The 14367-nt window shown below is 36.4% G+C and overlaps 1 protein-coding gene across 1 annotated transcript in view; it reads right to left on the bottom strand.

Moving 5' to 3' along the window:
• The window catches only part of LRRC39 (leucine rich repeat containing 39), a 20677-nt gene extending 6310 nt beyond the window's left edge, over positions 1-14367 (bottom strand). The window contains exons 1-5 of the mRNA XM_029946457.1: positions 14238-14367; positions 10653-10846; positions 4668-4773; positions 2946-3102; positions 2264-2400 (exon numbers count right to left, since the gene is read on the bottom strand). Coding sequence (XP_029802317.1) covers positions 2264-2400; positions 2946-3102; positions 4668-4773; positions 10653-10765 — 513 coding nt within the window. The 5' untranslated portion in view covers positions 10766-10846; positions 14238-14367. The remainder of the gene's footprint in view (positions 1-2263; positions 2401-2945; positions 3103-4667; positions 4774-10652; positions 10847-14237) is intronic.

Here is a 14367-nt window from a genome sequence, read left to right as displayed (position 1 = left end):
AGCTTAAGAAAGAAAATACAGAGGTGCCTGGGTGGCTCAGTCACTTAAGTTACTGACTCTTGATTTCAGCTCAAGTCATGACCTCACGGTTTGGTTCATGAGATTGAACGTAGTACCAGCTCCACGCTGTTGCTTACTCAGGATTCTCTCTCTCTTCTCTTTGCCCATCTCCCTGCACACATATGCTCCCTCTCAAAATTAAAAATATATGTATATTGATATGACTGCCTCCTATGTACTCCTCCCTTCTTCCTTACCAGAGGGAACCCTTCTCCTGAGTGTGGTATTTATGATTCCTGCACACTTTTTTTTTGTTTGTTTCTATTAGTATACACCAATATGTTTTCTATATATTTCTCTATAATTACTATTATATATGTTCTCACAAAGTTTAATGTTTTTATTTGAAGATTATGATACTGTACTTCTCTTTCCTTAACTTGCTTTTTTCTCTCCACATCAGTGTCTCAGTGTCTCATGATGATGCTTATACCTCTAGTTTATTTATCACCTTTACAAGATGAATATCATATTTCTATTTTATGAACAAAATGGCTGAGGGAGGCCGTGTAACTGGAAATGATGGGTGATGTGAACTCAAGTTTTCATGGACCTAAACCCACAAAATTTCTAACCTCTTTCCATTTAACACTGTAGTGAAAGTTTCAAAGTGTGAGAATTTAGTTAACTTTCCCAAAAAACTTTCCATTTATCTAGGCAAGTTCTGTTTAATTTTTTATCTCCAAGAATGTTCAGATTCTTTCCACAGTCTTAACACCAAAAAAACCTCAACACAAAATGAAACACATACACACCCAGTGTTTTTGTGGGTAATGCAGAAAGAAGCAGGAGATTTCCATTTAGGAGGTGATATTTCTCCACCTTTAGAATTCAAGCCATGGACAAAACACTTTTTCAAAATCACACTTTAAAATTTTTCAAATGGATTAGAATGGAGTATGAAAAGATTGTTTTTACATTGGCATAAATATGTTTAGTGTGTATACATGTGTGCAATGTAATGGCTGAGAGAGAAGTCTGTTGCTGATTTCTCAGTGGTACGAGAACCCTTTGATTTTATAATATTAAAAGATATTATAATCTGACTTTCTCTCCTTTGCATATTGGAACATTGAGACCTAGTTATATAAAGTGGTGTGTTCAAGACTACATAGCTACTTAGAGGCCACACTTGGGAATAATCCCAGGCTCAAATCTCAGTTTAGTATTTGTCCCAGTAAAACCTATTTCTTACATCAGAAAAATTAGGGTAGACACAGGTTAATAGACATATCCAAATTCATACAGCATTTTTAGTAACAAACCAATCCCAGAAAGAAAATCACAAGAATTAGAAGTTGGAAATAAAATATTTATGGGCCCTTTTGTAAGTATAAATTGTCCCTGTGATCATCATTTTTACCATAACCAAGTGCATACATGTCATTAAGTTAAACAATTGTAAGATGAAGTAGATATAAACGTAGACACTGCTTTATTTGCCAGAGCGACAGTTATCAGTGAAGTGTTCACTGCTGTGGGGAAAAAAGTGATACTCTCACCAAAAATAGTGAGTGGAGAATGGAGAAAGGGAATTGTCTTTCTTTCTACTTCGACTTTTATTATTTTCCTTAACTTTCAGTTTGCGAAGTTAGAACACCTTGGAAATTTCCTTTGCTCATTGTACGATCATTATATATGTTTGAAAGGGTCTATATCTCTATGACCAGTTTGGCTTTACTAATAACGAGGTTATCATACCAAACCAAAGTTTGAAGACTTTCCAAACCTGCCAAAGAAGCTAGCAAAGAAACACTTCCTGTACTGAAGAATTCATTTCTTACCATTCCACCTCAGTCTCAAAAACTGAACACTCTATAAATACCAACTAGTAAACAAAAGAGCTTTTCTATCACCACATTGTCTGTGCTTTATAATAATCATTTATTCATTCAATAAGCACTTACTAAGCAACAATTACAAGCAAGGCTGGGCCTTCAATAGGCAAAGAAATAAGACTCTTTACTCTGGCCTTTAAGGAGATCACAAATTTGTCAGTACTGTGGCAATAAAATTTATACTAAATAGATATTTCTCTAATTAAAAATATGTTATAATAACAGGAACTGATTATCACTAAGTATTTTCTGAAGTAAAATGTATATATAGCATTTCTTTATTAGTGTTATTTTTAATGATCACACAGTTAAGTAAACCAGTAGTAGAAAGAGAATAAAATCGTAGGCATTTATATCTTTCTGACCTCTTGTGGAAGATCACATATATCTCTGTTTACAGCAAGTTCTAGTTTCTCCAAACTGGCACAATGACTTAGTTCCCTGGGGACAGTCTTGATTTTGTTGTAACTAAGAATCAGTTCCTGAAGTCTAGTGAGCAGTCCTACAAAAAATAATGCACAATAGAGAGCAGATAGATATAAAACAATGTTTCCAGTTATTACAGCATAACTTGTCAGTTTCCCACTGGCAAATCCACACTTCTTTTCCCAGTGTGTGTCCTGCCCCTTCTAAAGATAAGGGGTAGGTTTATCAGTGCTATAAGCAAAAAATATGGTGGGTTTTTTTTTTCATTTTGTTTATCTACACTGTATCCCGGCCAATTTTCCTTTTGGGGATTTTTTTTTTCCCTCATCTAAGGAATCTTTCTAATTTTCTCTTTTGCCTTCAACCTATTCTTTTCTAGGAGGATTAACTGAACAAGAAATATTGTTTCCAGAATCTATATAATAATATTTCCCAAGAGACTTCTTGCATTGAATACTCATCTTAACTCAGTAAATCCCAGATGTTTGGATCACTTGGAACCTTCAATTTAGATGTTTATAATCTCCTCAAGACTCAGGGCTGTGCAAAGATGAGGTCTTTATTCCATGTATCCAAAAAAAATTATCAGTAAAAAACAGGAATTAAAGCGATCTTCCTTACCAATTCCTTGAGGTATCTCTGAAATTGTGTTTCGAGATAAATCTAATACGATAAGGTTCTGGAATCTGCCAATAAATTCAGGAATTTTCAACAATCCAGTTCTATGAAGTTGCCATTCCTGTAGCTGACTCAGTTTCAGTAGAGAAGAAGGGAGGGTCTAAACTCAAGTAAAAGAAAGGACAGAATTACTATATTAAATTATTTAGTATCAGTCCACTCAAGTATAATTGTAGAGAGAGTTATTTGATTTGTAAAAGAACTTTTCCTTACAAATTTTTCTTTAATGGTTATATTTCCAAGTGCTGTGTGTTACTTCTAAGTTTTAAGACCTTTACTTTGGGGGTAAGGGTACTAAACCTTGAAGCTCCGATCAGAATAAACAAAAAGAATGTATTTGGGCCAATAGTGTACAAATAGAGCTATGCTCTAAAGATGTGGTTGTATAGGCTTTTTTAAGAGTACACAGTTGAAAATGAGAATATGGTGATTAGTTGAAATCATAGAGAAACCAAAACATTCTTTTAACCAATAATTCAAACTTCTCTTCCCCTTTTTTTTTAAGAAAAAGTTTTTATGTTTATTTATTTTTGAGAGACAGAGAGACAGAGAGTGAGCAGGGGCGGTGGAGCAGAGACACAGAATCTGAAGCAGGCTCCAGGTTCTTAGCTGTCCGCACAGAGCCCGATGTGGGCTCCGACCAACCAACTGCGAGATCATGACCTAAGTCAAAGTCGGACACTCAACTGACTGAGGCGCCCAGGTGCCCCTCTTCCCCTTCTATTTTGAAATGTTTTATACAAGTTAAAAGTTTTTTAATTTAAAGATTTTAAGAGTTTCAAATATTCTGAACTCTATGCCTTTTCCCTTTCAACCTAAAATAGCCAAAAGAGAAAATAAAGGAGCTAACCCCCTCACCTATATGTATGAAGATAAACCCTGACCCAAGGGGTAGAGGCCCTTACAAAAATTAGCGTGTGCCTGATGTAACTAAACGTGTGTGTGTGTGTGTGTGTGTGTGTGTGTGTGTGTGTGTGTGTTTGAGGGAATAGGAACTGGGTGGTAGACCTCAAGAAAAAAATGAATATCCTATTCCATTTTGTGGAGTTTTAACTGAGCATTTGTTTTGAGGAAGGTATATGATTTTTGTTAGGCAGACGGTCATCTTTTTATGGAAAATGAGAAGTTGCTTATTAGTAGGATTAGTAGGAGAAAAATTGCAAATGACTTAATTTAGACATAGATGAAGCAAACTACTGAATTTTTACCAAAAAAACCCCAAAACAAATAATGAAGTTATATTTCTTTTTTTTCAATAATATTTTATTGTCAAATTGTTTTCCATACAACACCCAGTGCTCTTCCCCTTAAGTGCCCTCTACCATCACCGCTACCTTTTTCCCCCCTCCCCCTCCCCCCCAACCCTCAGTTCATTCTCAGCTTTCAATAGTCTCTCAAGTTCTGCATCCCTCTCTCTCCCCAACTCTCTCTCCCTCCTCCGCTCCCCCTGGTTCTCCATTAGGTCTCTCTTGTTTTCCTGCTAGACCTATGAGTGCAAGTTATATTTCTTTTCAGTTGTTCGTGTTGCCCAAATTTATTTGGTGTATTATAAAATGAGAATTTCTAACTATCCCAGACTTAGTCACACAGTTTCAGAATCATTTTCTCAACTCTCGCATAAAATGCAAACTATAGAAAATCAGATATTCCTTCTGAGAAGCTAACCTTCCATTCCTCTTTTTCTATCTTCAAGATGACTCTTCCATCTTCTCTGATGACCTTTTCCCTTAGTTTGGTTAAGCTTACTCTTTCTTCCCATATTCGCACTAGCCTAAGAGACCAAAAAACGTTTTAGTTCACCAGGAATGACATAGGTACCATTCACTTTTATATAAAAAGTGACCATTGAAATCAACCATTTGATTAATAGTATCTGGAAATCAGAAAAGAATTTATTTTGCAAATTTTATAAATATGATTCATTTCATAAATGCCCTATATTTAAGTTTTTGAAAGTGTCATAACTCTCCATAATTTTTTCTAAATAACAGCTTGAGATATAATTCACATACCATAAAACCAGTCCTTTTAAAGTATGCAAGTCAAGGGGCACTTGGGTGGCTCAGTCGGTTAAGTAGCTGACTTCAGCTCAGGTCATGATCTCACAGTTTGTGGATTCAAGCCCCGCATCAGGTTCTGTGCTGAGAGCTCAGAGCCTGAAGCCTGCTTCGGATTCTATGTCTCCATCACTCTCTGCCCCTCCCCTGCTCACCCTCTGTCTGTCTTTGTCTCTCAAAAATAAATAAACATTAAAAATAATTTTTTTAAGTATGCAATTCAATGGTTTTGGATATATTCAGAGTTGCTCACTAACACCACTCTGTGATCCAAAACATTTTCATCACTCAAAAATCTCCATGCCCAAGGCTAACTGGTACAGCCACTCTGGAAAACAGTATAGAGGTTCCTCACAAAGTTAAAAATAGAACTACCCCAGGATCCAGCAATCACACCACTAATTATTTACCTAAATAATACAAAAATACTAACTCAAAAGGCAGCATTATCTACAATAGCCAAATTTTGGAAACAGCCCAATAGTTTATCAACTGATAAATGGATAAAGAAGGGAATATTACTTAGCCATAAAAAAGAATGAAATCTTCCATTTGCAATGACATGGATGGAGCTAGAGAGTATTATGCTAAGCAAAATAAGTCAGAGAAAGAAACCTCATATGATTTCAATCATGTGGAATTTAAGAAATAACGGAGCAGAGGCTCCTGGGTGGTTCAGTGGGTTAGGTGTGAGATTGAGCCCCTTGTTAGGCTCTGCACCTGCAGTGGGATTCCCTCTCTCCCTCTCTCTGCCTCTCCCTGCTCATGCTCTCTCCCTTTCAGAATAATTTTTAAAAAGAGTAAGACTGCTAAAACACTTATAAAAAAGAAAGAAACAAGTAAGGGGGGGTGGAAAGAGAGGTAAACCAAGAAACAGATTTTTAAATTCTGGAAAACAAATATGGTTACCAGAGGGGAGGTGCATGGGGGAGGACCTAATAGCTGACGGGGACTAAGGAGGGCACTCACTTGCTGAGATGAGCACTGGGGGTTGTGTGAACTGTTGAATCACTGTATTATATGCCTGGAACTAATATCACACTGTATATTATACGTGGAATTTAAATAAAAACTTAAAAAACAAAACAGAACTCCATATCCATTAGCAGTCGCTCTCCATTCCTCCCTTCCTCAGCCTGTGGCAACCACTAATCTACTTCCTATTTCTGTGGGATTATATAATATGTAGTCTTTCCACATAGCATAAGTTTATTCAAAGTTCACCTGTGCTGTAAAATGTTTCAGTACTATATTCCTTTTTATTCCATAATATTTTATTGTCAAATTATTTTCCATATAATTTTTGGGTTTTTTGTTTTTGTTTTGGTTTTTTTTCCATAATATTTTATTATCAAATAGTACTATATTCCTTTTTATCGAAGAATAATAGTCCACTGTATGGATCTACCACATTTTATTTGTTTGTCAGTTGATGGACATTTGGGTTAATTCCACTTTGGCTATTATGACTAGTGCTGCTATGAACATTTGTGCACAAGTTCTTGTGTAGATATATGTTTTCATTTATCTTGGGTACAGTCCTATGAGTAGAATTGCTGCATCATATTATATACATATTTTTAACTTTTTTAGAACTGCCAAACTGTCCAAATCATTTGTACCATTTTACCTTCCCTCCAGCAGCACATGCGGCTTCTTGCCTCATCATCCTTGCCTACATTTGTTCTTGTCCATGTTTTTGATCATAGCCATCCTAGTGAGTGCAAAGTGGTATCTCATTGTTCTTTTGACTTGCATTTATTAAATATATAATCCATAGATAATAACTTTTTAATGACTTGCAAATAATAAACAGTCCAACTTCTGAGTTAAGGTATATATGATTACATTCCAGTTTTATTCAGATTTTGTTTTTCAGATATATAAAGAGGCATAAAACCTTTGTCATTCTGGAATACATTCCTATTGATTTTTGGTACATTGCAAACATACATAAGAATAATAGCAAGCTGCAAAAATGACTAGTAAAAGGTTGCAAAAGGCTTATTTCTATACTAGAAAATTTTTATATTCAATTACATCACTTTTCTAAAAAATAGAACTATTCAAACAGTAAGCATGATGATTGCTAACTAATGATACTCACTAAGAGATCTGTGTATTTCAGAACAAGATTTAATGACAAGTGTAATCAGGTGTCTTGGTCCCTGACCTTTTACTTAAAGAATTCACCAAGCAACCATTATATGCTAAATGCTACACTGCACATCATGCATGCAGAAAACTCTGTCCTTAATGAGTTTACAGTGAGGCCATTATTCAACAAGCCTATGTCCATCTCTATAATGATTCCTAAATTATTTCTGGATTTGAATTTCTATGATCTAAGTCCAGAACGTGTCATTTAATTTGGTGACCATGGGCAACACATACTGCCTCTGTGGGCTTTGCCTATAAAAATGGGGTTTGGATTAAATGATGTCTAAATTCCCTTCCAGCTCTAGTAATCTGTAATTCACCCACTGCTTGGTGTGAGCTTGATGCTCTTTCAATCTTACATAGAAATTTTGTACCTCCTATGAAACCCTTTTATCATAGTCTAAAGCCTTTCCCAGATTTTGTCACACCAACTCATTTCTGAATGCTTGATTTTCTCAAGATAGCTTGGCATCAAAAGACAATGAAATCAATTTCGGTTTAAATTTTATGCTTTTTGAACTAAATCTTTAGCCACCTTTAGCTGAGAAAAGAAGCATTAGATTACATTCTTAGTCTTTTTACCCCTTGCCTGTTTTGCACAGAGAGAACTTGAAGCTACTGAAATTAAATGGTTTTTAACTAAACACATATAGGTGAAGTGCGAGAGTTTAGAAGCAAGTCATGATTCCCTCCCACTGTTTAAAAAACGGAAATGATTTGTTAAGAGTACTCTAGGGTTGGGGCTCCTGAGTGGTCAGTTGGTTGCGTATCTGACTCCTAATCCCAGCTCAGGTCATGATCTCATGGTTTGTGAGATCAATCCCTACATCGGGCACTATGCTGACAGCATGGAAACTGCATGGGATTCTCTCTCTCTCTGCCCCTCCCCTGCTCACTCGCTCTCATTCTCTCCCTCTCAAAAGAAAGAAAGAAGTTTAAAAAAAGAGTTTTCTGGGGCACCTGGGTGGCTCAGTCAGTTAAGTGTCTGACTCTTGATATAAGCTCAGGTCATGATTTCATGGTTTATGGTTCTAAGCCCCATGTTGGGCTCTGTGCTGGCAGTGAGGAGTCTGCTTGGGATTCTCTCTCTCTCCCTCTCTTTCCGCCCCTTCCCTGCTCGTGCTCTTGCTCTCTCAAAATAAATGAATAAGCTTAAGAAAATTAAAAGAGTACTCCAGAGTCCAGTTTATCATAATTGCATAATACAAATATAATAGGTTTCATAAGAATAGCTCTCTATATAAAGAGCCAATCCAGGAAGATGTAAGGCCTGAGGTGAATATCATCATGCTTCCTGAGTCAGACTGCTTGGGTATGAATATCAGTTCTGCCTTTATTAGCAGTATATTCTTTGAATTAGGCCTATCTCTCAGGTTTTATGTCTTAAAAAGGGAGAAAAACACTCATGTGGGGCAGAAACTGCTTATCATTCCCTGGTATCTGTTTTTCCTCTTCTTCCTCAATAATAAATTCATGTGGGCACGAGACTTCATTCAGCCATCCTTCCTTGTAGTTAGTTATGGATCATATCAATGGGATGCTGGCAGAAATAGTAGTGTGTGCAGCTTCCTGCGAGCTGGACTCAAGCATGTTGGCTATGGTTGGTGTATCTATTTAAGGCCATTGGGTGACATCCATTCCACTAGGAATGGAAGCCATGCACAGTTGAGCAACAAGATCAAAGCCTGACCGTGGGCAACATAGACCATCTGACTCAGTGGAGTGCTATTCCAGTCCCAGATCAAATACCAGGAAAAGTTAACATATCTTGTTTAGAAAATATTATTTTTGTTTTCCATCTCTCATCATGCATTCTAATCCCCATCAAGGCGCTCTGTTTTCATATGTTGAGGCAGTTAAATGAGATAGTATAAATAAAGCATTTAGCAGAGTGCTTAGTAAACAGTAAGTGCACAATAAACCACTGTTACACTCATCATTGTCAGCATCATTATCCTCTTCATTGGCTTTGGTTGGGAAGATCGACACCCCCCTCCGCCCCAGCCAAATTTTTGTTTTTACAAAGCAGACACAAAATAGTTGCTTATCAGGAACCTACCTTTCCCCCTCTTCTTTGCTGGGAGAATAGCTGTTATTTTCAAGTGTTTTTACTTCCCCCAGGTGACCCAGGTATATATCTTAATTTATTTAAGCTAGTCATATAGTCTCATTCCCCTAGAAGGGAACTGAATTAGGGAAGTACAAACCACCCAGTTCTGGTCAATGAGAGGTGAAGGAGAGGTTTGCTAAAGCACCTCAGAAAGGCTTCCTCATTCCTGAAGAAACAGAAATAGTTTCCACTCTTCTGATAACATAATGAGGCCTGGCTATGCTGCCACAGTCATCCTGTGACACTGGGGGAGGCCACCCTGAGAACCAAACGGAGACCCTGAGATTAGCAGTAGAAGGTGATTAAAAAAGAAGCTGAGTCTTTAACGCCTTTAAAGCTTTGGAATTGCCTTGCCTCAGGCCTTGCCTACCCCTCAAGCCACGTTTAGCTGAATTTTATGGTATTTGCTAACTGACACAAGAGCACTTTTTCCCCGTTGAGGTCTAACTGTCATATAACATTATATTAGTGTCAGGTGTAGAGCTTAATGGCCCACTATCTGTATATATTGCAAGACAAAAGACAATTTAATATTTAGAAAGAGACCTAATGAATGAGAAATGTAGAGATCCATGAGGCAAGTATGTATTCTTGCAAGATTACATAAATACTTTGGAGACATCCAATCAGGAAAGTAGGTAGATATCAAGAAGGCAGAGGACATGAAAGCCACACTATTTAAGTATAGCTCAAATTAAGGAATCAGGTGATCCCCAGGGAACCTGGCTGAAACTCACAGCTATTCAAATAGGTGAGAATCCATACCACCTCGCATATCTAGATGCTGTTTTAGAACCTAGGGAATATTATACTGAACAAACCATCAGTGAAAAGTAGACTAAATGATACTAATCAAACTTTGATGAATGTTGAACAGACTCCTATGAGGGCCCAAGATAAACTATTTTTTTAATATTATTTATTTTGAGACAGAGCGCAAGCAGGGCGGGGGGGGGGGCAGAGAGAGGGAAGGAGAGAAAATCCCCAGCAGGCTCTGCACTGTCAGTACAGAGCCCAACACAGGACTGGAACTCATGAATCATGGGATCATGACCTGAGCCTAAATCAAGAGCCGGATGCTTAAACGACTGAACTACCCGGTGCCCCAACTACTATTTTCACATACAGACACTGGTATTTTTTTGTGACCACCATCACATAGCCACACAAATAGCCATACCACAGGGGTATCCTGTATATTTTGAGTTTTCAGTAAATAAAAATCTCTATCAAATTCAATAATAAGGAACTTAATAATTGCTCTTTTCTAGAATGATGATGTTCTGAATCTTTACTAATTGAAAAATAACACTTAAAGCATACTTCTTTTGAAATTCCTTCTCTCTCTTCAGCTCTTCATTGTGCTTCTTTATTCTTCCTTCCCAAACTTCCTTCACAGCATTGACAGCCCCAGTACAAACCACATTTTCTGACATGATTTCTCCACATTGTCACAGAGTCGCCAAGTTCATTAGGTTCTGAATTAGCTGAATCACAGGTGCCATCTCAGAAAGGACCTAATTTGTACCAGAGGGGGGAAAAAACAATGTGTTTCAGAATGTTCACCAAGTCCCAAAATGATCCTAGTAGCATGCATTTATTGAACACTTTTTGTGTTCCCTAAATCATTTTACACACTTTACATATCATCCCTCATTTAACAATCCTCATAAAAATCCTATGACATGGGTGCTTTTTGACCTATAATACACAGATGAGAGAAAATGGACAATTTGTTCAAGGTCTCATATCTAATATGAGTCAGAGGTGGGAACTGAAGCCAAGTCTACTTCCTTTGTTATTATGTAATTTACAATAATGAAAAACTGCAACTAGTTTATATGCCCAGATATAGGAAAATGGTTAAGTAACAGATATGTAAATTTAAGGCCAGCATCTTGGGATACCTACTTAATCTAGATTCTATAGGCACAGGCTGGAATTCAGTTAAGAGGTATTATTCTAGGATTATTGGCTCTTCTAAAATAAATTGCAAAGGTACAGATGTAATATTGAGGATTGTGACCTGAATCTCAGAAAGGAAAGGAAAATTAAAATAGGGAAGTGGTTATGTAAATTATGGTAGATCCATTTGATGGCGTATTCTTTGCCTTAATTGTACTGATTTTTCTTCAAATTGTGATAGCAACAGTGAATTTGATTCACAAATAATTGAATTATTTTTTTCCCCATCCAGGAAGTCAAAGATATCCACAGTTACAACTATTCAACATTATACTGGAATGCTGTAAGGCAAAGGAAGTAAATAGAAAGGGATCTAGTTTAGAAAGGAAGAAGTGAAATATGCCACAGTGTAGGGGAACAGGCACTTCCATACTAAAGGTGGCCATATCTGTTCTCTGTGGAGAGAAATTTGGTCATATCTATCAGTCTTACAAATGCACATATTATATATGAGTCAGAGGTGGGAACTGAAGCCAAGTCTACTTCCTTTGTTATTATGTAATTTACAATAATGAAAAACTGCAACTAGTTTATATGCCCAGATATAGGAAAATCATATATTATAAAGTTATTAACTTCATTGTTTCTCATAAAAGAAAAAGATTGGAAACAATATAACTTTTGGTCAATAAATTATAGTGCATCCATATCATGGGAGATTATATAGCTCCATAAAGGAAGTAGAACATTTTATATACACTGATAAGAAATGATCTCCAAAATGTAGAACTATGCCATGATTTAATTTTTCCATCCCAATGAATATGAATATTTGGATGTCAGAGTTTTGCTATTATGAACAATATTGTTTCCAAAATTCTTGCCCTTATCTTCATGGTGCTCAAGTGGGGCACCAGGCTTCTATTGAGTATATACCTAGGACTTGAACTGCTGGATCATAGTAAATGTAAATGTTCAACTGTATATGATAGTGCCAAATTGTTTTCCAAAGTGACTGTACCCATTTATACTCTTACTACAACTATATAAGGGTTGATATACATCCTCACCAACACACTGCTGTATAAAATCTCATATGGTCACAATTTACACTTCCCTGACTACTAAATGCCATAATTTAATACATAAAGATTGTGCAATTAAATAAAAGACAAAATCCTGTGTATTGTTTATAAGAGGCACACCTTCCATAAAAATAGGAAAAAATGGAAAGTATAACACTGAAAAAGATCCATGCCTAGATTTATCCCCAAGAGAAATGAAAATGTATGTTCACACAAAAACTTGCACATGAATGTTGAATTTGCATTATTCAAATAGCCAAAAAGTGGAAATAAATGGCTGTCAACTGACAATGGATAAACAAAATGTGGTATATCCATACAATGGAATATTATTCGCCCTAAAAAGAAGTACCGATACATGGTACGTCGTGGATGAACTATGAATCAAAGTATGCTAAGTGAAAGAAACCAGACTCAGGAGACCACATAGAGTCCCATTTATATGAAATGTCCAGAATATGTAGATCCATAGAGAATAAAAAGTAGATTAGTTATATCTAGGGGCTTTTCAGAGGGAGAAATAGGGAGTGACTTCTAAGGGTACAAAGTTTCTTCTTTGATAGAAATCAACTTTTAAAATAAATCAACCCATAAAAAAGCAAGGAAGACTTATTTATGGCTAAAGAACAGAATGTGGTAGGTATAATGCATCTTGAAAATATAAAAATAAATACTGTAACAGAATGTGGAAGAAGGAAATGGAGGTGTAGAGGAAGGAACACCAAAGCCACATCTTCAAAGTGGGTGGTCGTAGATACTGTCTTATTTTATGAAATGAACTAGAGACTTAAGTATTTGTTTAAAGTTCTAAAGGTAATCAAGAGAAAAACTAAAAGATATAACTCTAAGAGGATGTAAGTGAACTTGAGCACCATCTTTCATAATGAAGTTCCGTAGATTATGCCTAAAGTTGATGAATAATAACTGCCTTTGGAAAAGAAAACAGGAACAATGGAGGTAACTGCTGAAAACCAAATCCTGAAATGGCTAAAATGCTCTAGGGTGAGACAGAGAAATGGGGTAGAGAATATTGCTTTTCATTAATCTCCTCTAAATTACTAATTTCTTTAAAAGTATGCAGTGTGAAAAAAAATAGAAGTATGCAGTGTGTGTGACAGAGACAGAGGGTGGGAGAAAAACTGTTACAGAGGAAAAATATTTACAATTTTAGGATGGATATATAATTGCCAATATTCAGAAAATTATTAGGACACAGCCCTATTTTTAAACAATGCCTGCAGAATTTGCTCAGGAACAAATTGCAAGATCTTTTTATGAGCAAATAACCTTGGCATACAGGTGCCGATAATCCAAACCCCTGGGAACATCACAGGCAACCTGCAATTTACTGTCTCAAACTTGAGCAAGGTTGAAGCATTTATCAAATAAGAAACCATTTTTTAAAATCCCAAGTATCTACATGTAAATGCGTATTTTTAAACATATATAACCATTCATATGCTAATTTGGTTTATCAATTTGCCATCAAACTTCATCCAGCCATCAGTTTTCCTATAACAGTAACCAGTTCCCCTTCAAGCAAAACAAGTCAGTAATGAGATATGTATTTCTGCCTCTAGCATAGGATTGCGTTTCCTCCAATGATGTCCACAACATAAAAGCACACAGTATGGCAAGGACATGATTGGGAGAGTCTGCTTTCCAAAGGCAAAAGAAAGCAAAAAAACAAACACAAAACAAAGCAAAAAACAACTAAAAACATGCTTCTTAACTTTCAGAGAAATCCATCTTCCAGAGGAAGACAATTACATGAATGACTATGAAACCCCAAAAGAGACTTTTAAATTCAATTCCAAGTACAGTTGTGCATTCCAGCAGATACAGACCCAGTAACGGCATCATCAGCAATCTATTTCCACGTGAAGAATGGAAAGAAGTGTTTTGGAAAAATACTTACCACTGTCAGAGGACACAGAAACTGACATGCCCAGAGTTAGTGATTAGCAGCCGAGAGAGAGGATTTCAGGGAGAATTGTTTTCACTGTGGCTCCGGGTGATTCAAATCCTCAGTCAGACTTGTAACCCAG

This window comes from Suricata suricatta, chromosome 8, assembly GCF_006229205.1.
Source record: "Suricata suricatta isolate VVHF042 chromosome 8, meerkat_22Aug2017_6uvM2_HiC, whole genome shotgun sequence".
Classification (NCBI taxonomy): domain Eukaryota; kingdom Metazoa; phylum Chordata; class Mammalia; order Carnivora; family Herpestidae; genus Suricata; species Suricata suricatta.
The sequence above is the reverse complement of the archived record's forward strand: the minus strand, read 5'-3'. Positions and strand labels throughout refer to the sequence as shown.